General features: G+C 43.9%; 1 protein-coding gene across 2 annotated transcripts in view; it reads right to left on the bottom strand.

Moving 5' to 3' along the window:
* LOC128710887 (neural-cadherin) overlaps positions 1–16,661 on the bottom strand; it is a 188,891-nt gene extending 172,230 nt beyond the window's left edge. For both annotated transcript variants that reach the window (XM_053805742.1, XM_053805744.1), the window contains exon 1: positions 15,068–16,661. In XM_053805742.1, the coding sequence (XP_053661717.1) occupies positions 15,068–16,661 (1,594 nt within the window). The remainder of the gene's footprint in view (positions 1–15,067) is intronic.
* Between the last annotated feature and the right edge of the window lie 2,279 nt (positions 16,662–18,940).

Below are 18,940 nucleotides of genomic sequence, written 5' to 3'. Positions count from 1 at the left end.
TGCACTTGTGCTCAGTGAAATCTATTATTCAAACTACGGCAATACCTTATTATATTATATTTTATGATTTATTTCCGGAACGTGTGGCCGGTGATTTAGGTGAGCGTACGCGCGCGCCCCCGTCCGATTGCACATTATTATCTGAAGCGAACGGTACCAGCCAACCGTACTGGCTGCTGGACTTCACATAAAAAAACTCCTCCTCTCATTCGGTATGGACACCTACCTCCATCTCGCCGAACCAAACGATCTAAGGGTAACTAGAGTATGCGGATAAGTATGCAAATTGGATCTAATTTCATTTCGCTGCGCTCATTTTTAAACATAGCACAGGAGCGGGAATGGCGTCCCCAACGTTCAACCAAACCCGCCTGAATGCCTCGAGGATGGGATAAATTGGGTACACCTTTTGCGGGGTATTGCCGAGATGGGACGAAAAGTTGACGATAAAATCGTTTGCGGTTGACTGTTTTAATTTTTGCGACCTAACTTCACCAAACCGAATTAGGAGCAAATAAATGCGCCAGGTTTCAAGTACTGCGCTATTCATCCCTAGTGGATAACTTCTAGATCGTTGTTTTCTTAGGGAAAAGCTGTTAATAAAATATCATTAAACTTTGAAAACGTACACAATATGGTTCAAATGCGAAGCTCCCTTTTTCATAGCAGAGTTTTAAGAACCTAAAACATACGAAACGCAAACAAACAAACAAAACACAACCACAAACAACAAACAAAACACAACCACAAACAACAAACTGCAAATAACGCAAAATGTCACCAGCATCAGTAAATGGCCAGCTTCAGCCAAATGTGGCGAGAAAAATATACCAAAAAGTTGCTCCTGCTTTTTCTATTCCGAAACCGAACAAAACATGTGCCTTCTAGCATTTGACCCATCATTTTGGGACCAATTTCCCTTCTGCGAATCGATAACGAAGAAAATACGGAGACTCACTTTAACAATACCAACTTAAACCCCCTGATGGTTTGCTTCAAACGGCAAAAACGAATATAGATTTCAAAACTTTCTACTACATAAGACTCGGAGTATAGATGTTGATTTCCTTCGTCCGCCATTTTGCTTTGTTTCCCCTATCATAACAAAGGTTTCGACAAAAGTAACCGGTCAAAGTTATGCGTATAAAAACGAAATGTCATTCCGGCAAAGTTTCCGTTCGCCGAACTGTGAAGCACTTTTTCTCTAGATAAGAGCTGGTAAACAACCACAGATTGTTTCGGTGGCTTTTGCTCCATTGACCAAACATACATTCGTGTACGTGATGTTTATGCTCTCCTACGAGCATATGTGTGCACGAAAATTATTCGCAGAGCACGCACGACAAACATGTGCGAAAATATTTGGTGGTAGTGTAGATAACGTTGCATAGCAAAAGATAACATCATTGCTTGGTAAAGGTGAAAGATTCAGGAAATCTCTATGTATCCTTCAAGGGGACGTAAAGCTTCACTCATATTAGCAAATGCTTGCACATCTTACTAAATTGATCGTCATTCGTCGAGTATTGGAAAATGATCTTTGCTGACAAAGTGTGGCGGACCTAGCTTCGATTGAAACATATCCTATCCTGCTGTCACTGCACAAGTGTATGCATAAATGATGTATCAAATTCGTCCGTGTCCGAACATTCGATGTTTCGATGGATCGTTCAGATGATTCAGCGTATAGACACGCGAAAGCGTCTCTCTCTCTCTCTCTCACTCTCTCACTCTCTCTCTCTCTCTTTATCTCTCTCTCTCAACATCTCGACGTTCATCAGATCACTCGTGTATACACGGGTAAAGTAAATTTTGCATGAAATAGCATGTAAATTTGCAACATAAACAAAGCCGTATACCAGAGTTCAGCATCTTCAAACGTATACGTATATGCATATACATCGTATACGTCCTCTGTCTCGACCGGCCATTATTGGCTCCAAAGTCCAATAAGCTAATGGATCCACGGTGTTCTCCTTTCGGTCTATCTTGCTCGCATGCAAGCGGTGTATGGTTAATGCAGCACAGGTTGTAAACATAAAACCACCGAACGGATGCTTTCCCTTCGCAAACATGGAAGAACCAGTGCCAAGGCTGGGCCGGTTGAGTTGATAAACTCGGCAAGGAACATGTTCTCCCGAAAATTTCCCCAGAAACGGATGATGGGAAAATTCTTCATCTTAAAACAGATATCGTTTAATACGTCCTTACTATGCATTGTTCTTTAAATTGTTTAAGTTTGTACAAAATTGTTAACAAATAAGTAACATTATATAAAAAAAAGTACCATAAAGGAGAATATAAAATGTTCATACGAAATATGGAACTTCACTCAGTACTGTGAAAAAAAACCTTAGTTTTAAATACAAAATATGTTGTGATACACACAAATAACTGACAAAAAAATGATAAAAGAAATAATTAACAACTTTTTTTCTCTTCCTCTATATACTCAAACGTTTGGGGAATTCTCGGCCACGTTTCAAAAGGGAAGAGAAATAAACGGAATTACGTCACGCATCTGCAATGCGCAATAATATAACAGGAATTGACAGGAGAGCAATCAAACAATACGCGTTTGTTTACTTGTATCCCGGTATTCCTTCGGTTTGTTTATTTACTTTACCTTCCCAAAGCTGGCCCAACGCTGGCATGTGCTCGAACGCAGCTCACGATGCTACGGAAAGGAATGACAACAAAAACCTACAATTTCGTTCCGCCGATATAACCTCACAAACGCGCCCCTTCGAGAAGGATTCTTCACGAGATCCCGGCCTAGCGATAGGCACCTGAAGCGCATTCAGTTTCCCAGTTAGCCCAGTGTGGAGGGGTTTGAAGAACAACTTCTTAGACGATCGAATAAAACCGAACGAGAATGAGTGAGCAAAACATGGGCTTCTAACTGTTGGCAGTAAGTGGAACAATTGTTTGGTAAGCGAAAGATTAAGATAAACGCCCCAAAAATTCGTTCAAACAGAGGATCATTTCCGCAACCCAATACTCGAACATTTCTTCGAGCGGTTCGTTCCTTACACACAGCGCATTCTCCATTCTTGGCCGCGAGTACGGAAAGCCTTCAATTCCCGAGAGTAAATTATTAAGCATCTGAAGACCTAAGGATAATGCCGCCATGTGTGGAAACCGAGCGCGTGAAAAGCATTCTGAGAGCCCTAAAAAGAAAGGCTGCACATAACGGCGACGACGACGCCACAGCAAACAAACGAAACGTCGGGTTTGCGGGTTGGTTTCACGCAAACAGGGAAAGCTACCATCAAAAAAAGAAACCGCCGACAGCGAGACACGGTCAACTCTTTCATTTTCGCTTATCGCGCATTCCCATTCATTGAATCTGAAGAAGCAGCGGAGTGCCGTGAAATGTGCACCACCGCCAGCAGCACCGGAGCTCATACTCCAGATGACACACAAAAGGACCTTCCGGCCGCTCTTTCACGGTAGCATTCTGACTGCCGGAAATGTCTTCTTGGATATAAATTGAATCCTTGCGGTTCAACGATGATGATGCTTCTTCCGGCCAGCCGGCGGGACAGTTGTTGCTGCTCGAGAACCTATCCCCAGGCGGAATATACACGGGCCAATAGACGAAAGAATGAACTCCGTGTGTAGAATGGCGGACTCCCTTTTACCATTTGAGCCGTTGTTTGACTTTCGGTGTACCATCCTCAAAGGCACCAAAGGGGATTTTTGCTTTCCTTTGGACAATACTGAGCTGAGACAGACCTCAGAAACGTGGTGCCTAAACCACCGTCGCACCACGATGGACAAAATGATGAAAAATATGTTCTGTTTTTAGCAGTCATCACAGAGAAGCACCGTCAAAGAAACCATCAGAGCATTGTACTATAAACTCTATGCGGAATTTCAAAACACGCGATGAAAGCAGCACACTTTTATCAAGAGAAAAAAAACATCTCATAAGTTTCAAGACAAATCCCAACCTAACACAATTCCATCGAATACTAAAAGAATTTTCGTGTTATTCAAAGACTAGTATCTTGTAGCTTATTTTATATGAGTTGGACTATTGTTAAAAAATATGGAATATTCTATCAGAAGTATTAATTTTTATTCGAAAATAAAATACTGTACATTCTATTCTATTGTTGCACTTCCCAAAACATACATCAACGTGTGCCGCCGAAGTGCACATATTAAGGAGCGTTGTCAAACTGTTTCCAGTTGCTTCCCTCATTTAAACAAACCGCAACCCACTCGATCTACCGCCGTTGCTCGCTGCGTCAATATCAATTAGCTGCATGCTTGCCACTGCACACAGCAACACAGTAATAAAGCAATCGAATTTGAACGAGCAGCTAAAAGCACACACATGCTAAAACTACAGTTCGCGTTCAGCATGATCGAACGTTCGCATCCAGTTCTCATTCCGTCCCCAACAATGTACTGAGAACTCGAAGGCATGAAGAGGACGAGCCACGAAAGGAGGACCCTTAACCGCAACACTCTACATGCACACACACTCAGCTCGGCACCAGGAAAGCCTTTCCCGGTTCAGTATAGGGCGAGTACTGTGGCTTCCGCTACCACCGTCACTGGGTTAGTCGGTTTCGATTTTCTGCAACGTTGCGATGACGACAACCACCCGCCGATGCCCTTGCGTACGTTTCCTGCCGAGAAACTGGGTGAGAATCGTCGGTCTCGGGAGGAAACGATCTGTCAATCCGCTTCGCTATCTTCGCGCTTCACTTTCCAAAGAATGATCGTCGTTCCGTGCCGTTACGCTTACGCAGCTGGTGGGCCGTTGCCGACAGCGTCCCTCTTGAAAGGAGGAAGGTGATTTGAGTCACGGAATATCATGTTGGAACTTAATCGACCTACGGAAATTTGTTACTTGCGCTTGTTACTGAGAAATCTTTCATCTCATTTCCGAAATATCTGGGGATTTGGATTTACTTTCAACGAAATTATTTCTTCCAGCCGGAAACACTTGCATGAGTAACTTTAAACCATTGCAAAGAACGCGAGAATTCAAGATTCAAGCTGACCGAGCTTACCACAGGGAGCTCATTTTGCAACTGAACTAAAAATAAACCCTCGATTAATCACGGTTCTTTCCCTTTTCCCTACGCAACATGACACAACCAGCCCCTATCCAATGCAACTGTGTTTATTTTGTAAGCAGTCGGAAAGAAAGCGAATGACGGGGACTGTTCCCAATAAAGGTGATGCACATCAAATGTTATCCAGACAAATGACGACGAATTAGCCGATTTTATTTACCTCAAATTCTTCCAGCCCACCAATGATGAAATTAGTCCACTCAGAGATTATAAACAAATGGCCCAGACCACGACCACGATCAAGGGAACAAGAAACTACAACAAACGAGCGACACATTGTTTGATTTTTCATGATTCATAATTACTCTCCCTTTAGGGACATGGTGCGATGAACTGCAACGGCATGAATCCCAAATGCAAACAAAACTGTAACAAAGCAATATTAAAATTGGAGGGTGAGATGCCATAACATCTGCATTCAACCTTGACCATGGAATGGAACGTTCAACGGCGAATTGCGTGCGTCCGTTTGTGCGTGCAATCGCATGAACTTACCATCGTTCCAAGCGATCGATTGATTGGATGCTTTTCCTTTTCAGTATGATTTTATTCGATCTTGCTTTCCGCACATTTCTTCGCTTGTTTCGCATATTCCCGACGTAAGCGAAGGGCAAAAGATGCGTGGTCCCTCAATTATTTATTTTGTTAATAGCTTCCTGTTACCAGTACGGTGAGCTCGAGAACACCAACCCAAACGATCATCAGGGCTTTGGTGAGGATTGTTTTGCTGTGTAAACAAAACGGACGGAAACAATCGCAGGACGGAAATAAACATTAGACGTACGCTATATTTTAACATCACATTCAAGAAAATGGAAAAAATAAACGTTGCACCCTCCAACACAACCGTTGTCCAACAAAAGGGTCGTTCAACGGTGAGTGGAGAGAACACAATCAAACCTCAATCGAAAGCATAAAAGTAGTACAAACGAGCAAGGGGGCCCATGAATCAAGTTGGCTCGCTAAAGCCAAAATTCATGTTTGATCGTAAATTGAAAACAGCGTTTATCGGACAACGAACAACTTCGATTGTATTCAGAAACATTAAGGAGCAGCGCTATCTACGACGCTGGTAAAGCGTACACCGGCTCGAAGAGAGCATTGGTTCGCGATCTTTGATGTGCATGCTAACATTCGTTTGAAATTTAGTGTTCCTTTTCTCCTTCATCCTTTACGACCCTGCAGCTACTCAAAACACACAACAGGAAATCACAGCTTAACAAAAAGAGTTCGCACAAACACAGCCGACTCCAGCACCAATTGAGTTATGCGCGGTACGGAACGGTCCGCATAAGTTCCCGCAGGGGTTAAAGAAGGCAATTTTTCAAATTATAAATTAAACCTACGTCGAACTCAATCAAGCGACCAGGCAATCGGGCCTAGCACCTAACACAACTTTCATACTTTTGCATGCCTTAAGCCACACAAAAAAAAAACGCAAGTGTTCTTTCGAAAGAACAACAAGGATCAAAAAAGGGATTTATACCAAAAATAAACATATAGCATATAGCACATATATATAATCATAAACGATTCTTCGAACAGTAAAATATTGGGGCGTTGTGGAACAGGGAGTACCAAATCATAACAATGCTACTTCCTTTGAAACCCAGCACACGCATAACGGTGAGTTTCCCGAAATAAGGACTCCTTCCTTCCTTTTTGTTGTATCTTGGATGTATGGAAACAAACTTGGAAGAAAAAAAAGCATCAAATCTCAAGCGCACTTCGTACATAAAACCAACCAAAAAAAAACCGTCTCCTTCCGACGAAACCACCGGAAAAAGCAGCCGATACGCATACACATGCCGCGAGATTTTCTTTTTGTGCGGAGCTGGCGCATATGAAATGCTTTGTTTTAGAACGCGTGTGCTGTACCTTGAAGTTCCACGTCCGAGGGAGGTAGTGGAACACACCGGTACGTGGCATTATCGTTCCTTTTCCGTCAATTTGTTTAACGTGCAGAAAACGCAGTGAGGAATGAGCTTGCTGTAGCTCTTCATCTCACTAAAGCTTAGACACCATCCGACCCTCATTCTTTTATGTGTACTTTTTTTGCACTCTGAAAACGAACACCTTATTCATGAAAAGTGGTATATCCTGTAGTTCGTTTATGCAAGAACACTAGGGAAACATGAACAAGAAAAAAAAACAAAGATCGTGAATCCTCCACAAATACCACTGTTGACGGAGTAAGCGTGCGCAGTTACAACATCAGGGCAATTTGTAGACTCCTTAGACGAGGAGTCCCCAGAAACAAACCAGTATGCTACGGTGGAACGTTCCCACCTCTCCACGAAAAACCATGTGGCTACCGAAGTTGCCTGCGGAGAAGCCATTATGGTACGTGTTTTTGCCAGTTGCACTCCACTCGAAGAATAACCGCACAAGCGTAATGAAAAAAAAAACCTTCCGCAAGATGTGAACCAAGTCGGGCAGAGTTACCTCGCTCTCATCACGGTGGCGGTGGATATACCGACGAGGTCCTGCTGCCGTATGATGCGCTGGGCATGTGCGCGATGTCAAAAAGTGATTGGGATGAAACAGGGCCAAAGGCAGCATCAAGCGAGCTCGGTTCGTCAGGATACGAGACCGCTTCTCGAAGAGGTAAACAACAAAAAAACATACACGAAACAACAGCAAAAACCAGGGAACTCGCACTATCATCCCTTCTGGTGGTGTATCTAGATGTTTCCGTCATCTTGCCCGTTCGGGGTGGATACTGACGTATTCGGTAGATTCTGAAATGAAACAGGACCCCACCCGTTCCCGATTAAGATGCCTTTTCCCTTTGCACGTTACGGCAATTGTTCTTCAGCCAAACCTTCCTGCTACATCATTAGTCAGAGGAATTCGTCTGAGGGATGACTTCAGTGATAGCTGGAAAACTTTGCTCTCGGATGGATAAGACTACACACCACACCGGTGACATTAAAACTTTACAGCCGATGCAGATACACGAGCCAAAGAGCAGTGGATGGTAATGATTCCGGGGTATCGGTACTGGCACCACATGTGCATGATGCGTTTTATGCCGACTACCGACACATCAACACAAGCACAGGCAGGAACGTTACGAGCGAAGTTGTATCAAGTTTCGCTCGAAAAGAAGACTGTCGGGACGGTGCAACCCTTTCGGAAATGGGATTACATTTATCGCTCAAATCAATCAACTAAACTTTTCGTTTTAAAATTAATGTAGCAAAGATTACGTATATTGCTCCGACAATATGCATACCAGAGGCTTCAGAATTATACGAGCGTATGACATTTTCGAACGTGCTAATGATGAATGAGATGGTTGAACTAATGTTTACTTGCATGCGCACTTAATATGCTTCGAGTGCCTTTTTAGTGTATTAAAAAAACAGAGAATTCCATGAATGTAGCATAAGCGAGCATAAAAGCTTAAAGGAAAAGTAAGATAAGATACAAAACACCTCTTTGTAACATTTAATCGCTAGTAAACATTTTTACGACCCAAAACCCCACGCCTTAAGAATATCGCACCCGGGAGACATTGCGTTACGAGAGCATCTATTAAATTGAAGAGCTCAATCTCAACTCATAAATTCGTATCCGCACGAGCCTCCGTCTCGAGACTGTCCTATTTAGCGTACATTCTCAAGCGCTTTGGAATTGCGTTTTCGGTTACATAAAAAAAAACTATAACACTTTCGAGTGCCACACTCAAATGTCACATGAAAACCGGATCACAACAACACTCTTTACGCAGCGACGATAGAACACCTAAAGTGTCACACCCGTTTTTGCGGTGTCTAACTACGCTGCACGCAACCGTGGCTAGATTTAATTCTTGGTACTTTACTCCGGTGACCAGCTATCGCCATTTCCTTAACATAAAACCGCGTGTAAGAAGAGCGCATCGGACAAGCGAGCAAACAAGCCCCTTCAGTAGTTTTGATTTATGTTTGACCTTTACCTTCGGTGCGGCCCTGCAAGCGTTTGGCCTTTTGGGGCGTTTTTCCCGCTTGTCCCACAAATCTTTCCCCATCTCGACATCCATCCATTGGCAGTTGGATTGATCTAAACAAAAACAGCGTTACACTTTTCTCGGGCGCTGACAAACACGCACACACCCATTGGAATGCACGACACCTTGTCAACGAGCAATTAAAGGATTACTGGTGGAGAATGATCATAATCCACCGCACCAAAAGTTGTTGAAGCGCTCTGCAACTAAGCAGGGATTGGTGGTTGAAAAGACTTTGCTTTGCGTTTACGTTTTTTTTATGTGCACAACCGCGGCCACACCTCCTCAATCAGCAAGGCACGAGGGATATAAACTGTTATCTCAAACGCTGTTGCCACCCGGCGGGAAAAGCTCTTTACAAACAATTAATTTAATCAGCACAATCGACCCATTCCAATGCATTGCGTCGATTTTGTCACTCATATTTACGCTTCGTTTAGTGGCGCTGACGTGCCTTTAAAAGGGGTATTAAAGGAAATTAAATGTGCAGGAAAAAAGGTATGTTTTTTTGTTGGTTTTCTCTTTCGCGCAATATTACATAGTTCGTTTACCCAAGCAAAAGCGATTCAATTAAACCCTGAGATGGAAACACAATTGTTCCGATAAACATTTATGTCAGTAGCAAAGACTTTCGACACGACATACCAACATCGACACAGAATGCACTTTATATGTTGCATATATGATGCTTCATGAAACGCTCGTTCAATATCACCGAAAACGCATCCCTGCACCGCAATGTTGAGTCCGAAACGTAAATGATTTTGCGACAGAATTAACAACGCATACGCTTAAAATAAAGACACACAAATGCGCGCTCGCGCAACAAATAACTGCGCGGTTTTGTGCGTGGTTTGGACATCAACCATGCCGACGGACGAATGGACGCTAACAAACATTCTTCGCCTGTGGGAAACATCGCGTGTGTTTTTTCCTTTCGGATACGATAGCAAATTTCCGGTGCATGAGTAATTAAAACCGACGCACAAATGCGCACCACACTAATGGATGAAATATGGATCATCGCTAAATGCATTCCGAAAAAAACCCTCCCGTCCCTTCACTCCCATATCACTTCGGATATATCAAACGATGCTGGTATGTATAAAAACACCGCCATAGGTAGGATGCGAATAAATGCACATTATTGATGCCTACCCCTTGGTTTGTGAGTGTGTGTGCGGGACCAGAGTGGTTTGTACTGCGCGGTCCCGATGCTTCTCGCCGGTGGAAATCGATTCATAAAACATGATCGCAATCAAACCCGCTGATTCAATTAACGAGCGGACGTTCGATATGCATCGTTATCGAGATTTCCCAGTACGAGAGCCAGTTAGCCAGCCAGTTGCGATGGGATTCGACGGGAGGCGAGCACAAAACGGGTGAAAAAGGCTTACCCAATCAAATTTAAATCCGAGAATATTCATCTGTCGCATACGGCCAATGGTGCTGGTGCATCGTTCAGATCAACAAAGGAATCTGTTGGAATGTTTACATCGTCGAGGTGTGTTTTTTTAGGTTGGAATAAAACACAAACTAATTCTCATTCAAACGTACAAAAACTATACAACGCAAGAACAAAATGATTGTTATGTTTGTTTCACCTAAAGCAAGAACCGAGCGAACAAACGAAACAGCCTACAGCTACAGAAAGACATCTTAGATTTTATTAGTAATGCAAACAACTGATACATTTAATTAATTATTTCCAGCAACGATAGAAAATGGCCCAATGGCTTAATGGTACTTAGTGACGACTTCAACAAAACGAGAATGAAACCAATTCGCATCTCGACGCACTCCTGTAAGCAGAACGTGGAACAACCAGACAACGACAACATTCACAGTCATCGGTTTTATCCCCTCATCATACTGCGGATCAATTGATTTGTACAATGAGCAAATCAACTCCAAAACGAGTTTTTTGTTATATTCTGGCGCTAGAGAGATGTATCCGCCAACGCACCCATAAGAGAAAACCATACCACCTTGGGAGAGGGAGTGTACATCATCGTCACAGTTCTCCGTTGCCGCTTGGAAAGAGGAAGAGCATGAGTCAGCTACTCGCATCCCTTACAGCTGGCGACGCAGCAACAGCATGGTGTGTGGTTTCGGAACTAGAAACATGCCGACTCTAGAACCATAACCAAGAAGTGTGAGAAGGGTGGTTCAAAGTTCACTGACTTGCTGCGTGAACACAGCAGCGCTTTGGTAGATGCCCGAAAAACGATGAGTTTTGGATGCTTCATTCCGGTGGAAACTCATGGGAAATGAAATAACAAACTACCGAAGCCACTCATCATCATACATCTATAACAAACAGAAGCAATCGAACCTATTTGTGTAGAAGAAGCGATACGATTACGTCGAGACATTCGCTCATATTTGAGGGCGATCGAAACCGTATTGCGTGAGTAAAACAGAAATAAAAGGATTTTAATGTCTAAATAAAACCAACCATACATACATCCGAAAAGCGGATATTCAGGAATCACCAGAAATTCGTCTAAGCTTGAAATATGGCAATATCCCAAACAATGGCGCGCCCGCCTCGAAAGACCCATGCATGTTTGACAGGATGGCAAGGGCTACCGGACGTACGGAACTCCAACCAACGACAAAAAAAAACGCTACATAAAACCTGACATTGATTTGGCCGCACATTTCAACAATATCATAAATCTGTCAACGAGCATTGCGATTTTTTCCTGGGTCCCTTCCTTTTGACGATCCGGACCATTCCGCGATTCAACGTGATGCTGCTGCTGCCGGCAGTAGAGCAACAACACATAAAGGCATGTCATTCCGGCGCAAAGAGTGCTTTCCGGTTTTGTTCCATAACAAAACAAATAACATAAGCACGCGCGCACGAGTGCGCCCCCTCAAAAACCTTGCCACCGGGTGAAGTTGAAATCATGCATGAATTGGGTGGCACTTTCGTCATACGAGTGACACTACACACTCGGCTAGTCAAAGCCGTAGTTGTATGCTCTACAACAGGACAATAAATTCGTCCTTTTCCGTGCGCCAGCACTGTATCAGGGCGTGACACTTAAGCAAAACCGTGTGCCATTTCGGTGCTTACGACAGGGAAATGAGTTTTCCTACGCGAATGAAGCTCGACCGTTGCAGCGGGACAACGCTAAGCTTTATGTGCTTTTGTGATCGTTATTTATTTGTTCTCCTTGTTTTTTTACTGAGCTTCTACACAAAAACGAAACACTTTCAGCTACAACAACGTTCGGGTTCTCGGTTGTTGATGGTCCACGGTGGATTTTTGGAGTTTTTTGTTGTTGTTGTCCAGTAACGGCAGTTCTGTTTTGCAGAGAATATACTAGTGCAAAACTGTGTAATTCTACGGACATCGTCTGACAGACCTTCCCGTGAAGGTTGAAAGAGTGAAACAACTGCAGGCTTATCGCATGTGAAGAGAGTTGACATTTTCCGCGATTCCATGACAAATGTCACAAAAAATATATGATAGCACGTCAGATGACTAATGAATCTATTAATTGAAGTACCTTTATGTCAGTATGCATGTAGATACAAAAGATATTTGTTTGGTGAACCTCATAGCACTTTTTGCAACTAACTATGGTAACTAAAGGCCATACATAACTCTTGTTAAAAACATTATCATTAAATCAACAAATCCCGATCTTCAACCAACATCACTGGAATCTTCCCATAAGTTGTGGCCACTTCCAGCGATCCAGTTTTGCGCATTGACACCATCTGTCACTGCGGGCGATGGCAATTACGAGTTATGATTGGCGCAATGCTGCCACCACGACTGGGAGTTTGAGGACGTTCCAGCTTCTACGGCATTCATGAACTTATATTCCCCTGATGTAGAAACCCTCTTTCTAGTGATGGAATTTGTCTGGCAAAGCCGCTCCAGAGACCTTTCTACACTGATAATGTTCTCGCCAAGTAACATTAAACCAGCGACCCGCTTGTGAGGCACGATTAACATTAATGAGTAAAATAGCAAGCATAGAAACTGTTCCGTATTCACCCTCGATGGTTGACAGAGAAAAGCAAACGACAATTAATTCTAACCAGAAAACCACCATAGACGTATGCCAATGGGTGTGTGAACTTTCACCCTCGCCGATACCTAGAGAAATGCGCAAACCCAAAACTAATACATAGAATTCTTGAGACTGTTGGGCATTTTTCTAACATTTGCAAGGAGGTACGGAACTTCGTTTGCAATGGTACCATAATAAATTTTCATTACCGTTAATTTAAATATTTATGCTGCGTCTATGCAAACCCTTTTCTGCCATCAGATATTGCCCTATTACCAGCAATTGAATTCTCACTAAGCACACACACCAGAAGTGTGGCAATGTGGGTGGGTCAGTTCAAGCATAGATTATTAACATTTTCCCTACAAAGCAATATCCAACACTACTCAACGGCGTTAATCAGTTTCAACACAGCATCGCTCAATGACCAACTGACGTTAGCGTTAAGAAACATCTTTCATGTATGGGTCAGCCATACCAGTTAAAGATCAAATTTATGCACGCCCCGTATTCTCGAAAAACGAACGCATTTTATCACACAATCTTTCTTCCTTCCGGGCCCATTCGCTACCGTATCACCGGTTGACCGAGGGTGAGAAAAATCCATTCCCAAACATTCATTTATTTAGCGTTTGTTTACATTAAGCCCTTCGCCAACGTACGACTTCCGGCCCAACAAAGGCCCTGTTAGGCAGCTTCTCTCAAGACAGCATACATATGGTAATCATGCGCCTTTCTGCTGACTGCTAACCAGTCGTCTAACAGATGAGCTCGAATCGAAACCGCTCGCATCATTCCCATCCGACCGAGGGAACTTGAATTGAAAATAGACACTTGGGAGACAGCGTCTTGATAGGCAATTAGTCGCCGGAAGAACACAGATCCCGCTGCCGGCGCTCGTGGGTACACAGTTTGTTTGCTCCACTGTCCACTTTCAACTGTCAAAACTTCAATTGAATCGCTAGACACGTTGACATCGATATCATTTTACATCGGTTGGATAATAACGATCAAAGGCTGAAGGTCTCTCTGCGGTTGCATTAATTTTAAATTTAATCAATACGAACGGGAAACAGATCGATGAAACAGTTAAATTGATTGATCAAATCGCAGTGGAAGCTAGACAAGTGTCTTAACATAAATTCACTTGTATAAAAAAGATCTGCCAACAATTACTCGCCTCAACTCTTCATCATGCGTCTATTGGAATGTGAAAACAAAACTGTTATTATTCCCAGACCTCCAAGGAAGTCGTTTCCCTTAAAATCCCACTTTAATGCTACCACTATGTCGATGTCTAATCTGTAGGTGAAATAAAAATATAATACCTACTAGACGCAAATGCATAATCCTCGTTCTGTGCGGTGAGAAGCAACAATGAAGATACCAAAAAGCATAAACCGAAAGCTTCATAACTGCTTAATATTCAAATATTTTGGAGGCACATGGCGATGCTCTTAATGCCATCATAATGATGCCCATGGCACACTAAAAAGACTTCCTTTGTGATAATACCATCGCAGTGTTATCAGTGTGTCATCGAGAGTAAAAATAAAGGCCATCCAATAGCAATTCTACCACAAACCGGGTCTATAATCCACTGGTAAAGCAAATAAAACTAACCCCTCACAAAAGTCGCACTCAACGAGCGGAGAGGATTAAGCAAATCCACGATCAATTAACGCACGGAGCGCTATCCTCCAGCTGCACAAATAACTCCTCAGAATGTTGCCGAAGTTCGCACTCTTTAATTCGACTTCAGCCACCAGCAGGTAACACAAATGCAAATGTTTCCTCGTTTTTTGTTGGAACAACTGACCGAAATAAGATAGCCGCTTAAAGAGATTAAAATGCTTATCATTGACGTTAATCTGGTGCGCTATTCGTTGGACCCTCTGAAAAGCTTATGAAAAATAAAAAATACCATCGCTTCGTTTACTCACCGTTGTGACCCTGATTGGTGATGATCACCCAGAAATCGATCGTTTTCTCCGGTCCCAGTTCTTCGTAGTCCCACTTCTTCTTCACACGCACCGCACCATTCGTTTCGACCGTCACCCAAGGGTTTTCGTCGCGTATCTTAAACGTCTCGCGATCGGTTTCCTTCTCAAGCTGGAACACGTTGCGACCCTCGGTGTCGCCGTCCGCTTCGGTGAACTCAATGCGCTTGGTGGGACGAACCGCCCGCGTAACGCGACGCTTGTCACGCCGGTGTGAATGCTGATACTCGTGACCCATATGCTGAACAATGACCGGCAACGGATCGGGTGCCACGAACTCGATCAGAACGCGGGCCGGCTTTTCACTCTTTAGGCTCGGCGTGCGCAGATCGTGCGCTTCCACGTCGACGAACAGTTCCGGGACGTCTGGTTCACCGGCTAGCAGGAGTTCGCCGGTTTGTGGTACGATCACGACCGTATTGCTGGGGTTCGTTAGCCGGTAGGCAACCTTGTCGCCGTCAGCATCCTTCGCCTCCACGCGACCGAGGCTGGTGAACCGTTCCCAGGTGACCGTTTCATTGCCGGCAGGAGTTGTCGCCTTGATGCCTGTCACCGTGAAGCGATAGTCTGGTTTACCGAAAACGGGCCTGTTGTCGTTAACATCGGTAATGTGTACCGGTAGATGAATTTCCGCCTTGTTGATGCGCTTCGCGTCCGTTGCTTCGATCGCGACCGTGTACTGCTCTCGATGTTCACGATCAAGTGGCTTAGCTGACACCAACCATACTCCGTGCTTGCGAGGATCATCGATGCGAATCGTTAACCCGATCGTGCCAGTGCTGCTATCCTCTAGCGCAAACGCATCACCATCATTCCCTCCGACGATGCTGTAGATGACCGTCTTAGCACCGCGTGCCGAGTTGGCCTGCAGAAGCGGAATGTCCCGAACGCGTGTACCAGCATCTTTATTCTCGCTCAGCTGCCCAACGACATCGGTCAGCATGGTCGGGAAGTGCAGCATGTCCTTGCGGTTCATCACGTAAAGCTGCAGCTGATGGGTGGCGGTGGAATTTGGTGTCTCCTCCAGCACCACCAGCTTTACCGGTCGGTTCACCAGCGGTGACAGATCGGCCGTCGTCATCACCAGCCCATCCTCCAGCACGGTAAAGTACTTGGAGTAGTCTGTCTCCAGCAGCCGGTAGTTGAGCGGCTTCGACGAGTAGGACGAGATCGACGAGAACGGCGAGTTCGGGCCGGTGAAGTTGGCGGTGAACTTCTGGATACTGTACCCGGGATATGTGTCGTGTGGCAGCACTAAGCTTATAAAGCTATTCGTTGGATCGAATTTAAACTCCTGACCTCCGCCCACACCACCACCGGTCTGGTGATGATGATGATGCTTGCCCGACACAAGGGCCACGTTTGGACTACACACTAACACTAGATATATGGCTAACACGAATACACTGACTTGTTTGGCAGATGCACTACTGTGACGGTTTCTAGCGGATCCACCGCCTTCGCCTCCACCACCTCTCGAGGCCCTCACGGCCATGCCCACGGGCCGCATTCTGTTAGCGGCTCCGAGGCTGCACATTATTTGCGCCACCACCTACGACGCACTCTTTCTTTGCACTAGTTTTTCACACACTAAAATACACACACAAACGCGGCGCGCGCGCTGTAGTTACTTCACCACTAGATAGGAATTTACTTCCAACAACACACACCTAGTTTAAACAACAAAAACAAAAGGAATACCATTAAAGATTACACTTTTAAAAACACTAGAAAATTAACATATATCATCACACGATGCACTGCACTCCACGTTTAACCACATAACAACGAACTTCACATGATTTCTAATGTGGTTCTATCTCGGCTTACAAAACACTTTTCATATTACGCGATTCACAGGTCGGTTCAATCGTACATTCAAACGCACAGACGTACGTGAAGAAGGTTTCTATCATTCATTCTATCGATTACGACACCCTTCCCATGGCACGGCATGGTCCGCATCCACTCCCGTACTGCGATCTGTAAATGAGAAATGAAAAAAATGATGAGAAGAACCATTAGTGTGGCTTAAAACAGCAGCTCGCGTCAGAAGTGGTTGTTGAATTGCAGAAGAAGCCCATTAAGCGCGGCTATACATGCCCCTCTCGCTCGGCAATTATAAGTGATCGATCGAATTTCATTCACCCTTCCGATCACGATGGTTACCTAATCGATCACACATATACGAGTTCTGGACCCACCGAAGTTTTCCATCCAGTGTTGGAAGTTTGCGTCCAGCTTCAAGTTCCCTTAATTATTGTTACCACAGTGTGATCTAATGCCTGCAGCCTGCGATCGTGCGACTAGCTATTGCAGTTCGGTTTGCACTGTCCGTACAGGAAATTGAATATGCTTCCTCAAACGTAACGATCGTCAGCAGAATGCACACTGAACTAACGAATGTAGGCCTGCTAATTCAGACGAACGCATATATCGTTAAACATAACTACAAACGCATGCTTGCTCTGTTAACATGTAATCAGACATCGATAGAGAGAGAGAGAGAGAGAGAGAAGAGAAAAAAGGCCTACATCAATGGCACTGAAACGCGAAAACACATGGTCACCAGATGGGAAACAGTGTGCTAAAAAGTTCGGATGAGAATCTATCCCATCGACCTCATCCAGCTTCTAGGAAGCGTATAACGTTTTTCCCAAATTTATGACATCCTTAGCATATTCTCGTATTGCTAGCATCTTCGCTTGAACATAATTCTATGTGCTCCATTGCCATAATAAGTAAGAAAAAAAAAGTTTTTGAAAGTCCATTACACTGCCGTGGAAGTATTGCCGGATTCAATGCAAATTCTGCACAAATGAACACCGAACCATAAATACCTTGATAACACAAGGGAACAAAAACACGTGCCCTTCAATTGCTCAGCGAAGTGTACGGAGACAAAGCAAAAGTAATTAACTCATCTCAGCTGAAGATAGCCCCAGACAGCGAGGCGACACGGGAAATCCAATTTATGCCTAATTTTTCCACCCGACTGCGAAGCTGCTAATCAACATTAGCAGCAAACCCATGCTTGTACCGTCCACGACAGAGCATGAACATCTTGAAGGTTATATTTGTATTTTTTTCTCATGTTTCTTTTGGATGAATGTTTCCTTGGAAGTGCAAACTGATGGTTCTCAGAAAAGGGAACAAAATGTCTCAGTTAACGCTACGCACGGAATGGCATATTTCTCAGCTGAACGATATAAAACGAAATGGTGCAAAATAAATAAGCAAAACCTAACAAGAAACCCAAACGCAGTACGCAAATCGATTTCTGTCATCCAAAAAGAAGAACCTAACGACACATCTAGTTGACCTGTGAACTCCCACTGCTCGGCAGCAGTTCAGTGACAAGTTGGTAAATGTTCCGCGATGGAAGAGGTAACTGCAAAGCTGATTGAATTTCTTTCTTTACCATCACAACTCCCTCGCGTTTCATATAAGAACGAGACGAATGAAGCAAAATCTCTTGGAATTGGAAATTATGAAACGAGCAAACAAACCCACGCATTTGCGAGAGGTTTCTCATATTTTGAAAACGGTTGTAAAATAAAAAATGTAAAGTGGATGGAATTTGTAGTAGAAAAAAAGTCCATTACCATGTGTCAGATGTCACTGACGTACGAATTTCCGATGAATCGCATCAACGAATACGAGTACACGCAGATGACGCGACCATATTCTGGGGCTTATCGGTTACTATCCACACTGGCAAAGAGTCAACCCCACTTCGGATCCATCGGATCAGCGCATTCCCGAGCGAAAGATTAACAGTAATAAGAGTAGATAATAAAAGTCATCGTTAACTTT

This window comes from Anopheles marshallii, chromosome 3 (assembly GCF_943734725.1).
Source record: "Anopheles marshallii chromosome 3, idAnoMarsDA_429_01, whole genome shotgun sequence".
NCBI lineage: Eukaryota > Metazoa > Arthropoda > Insecta > Diptera > Culicidae > Anopheles > Anopheles marshallii.
Note: the sequence above shows the minus strand (reverse complement) of the source record. Positions and strands in the feature narration are given on the sequence as shown.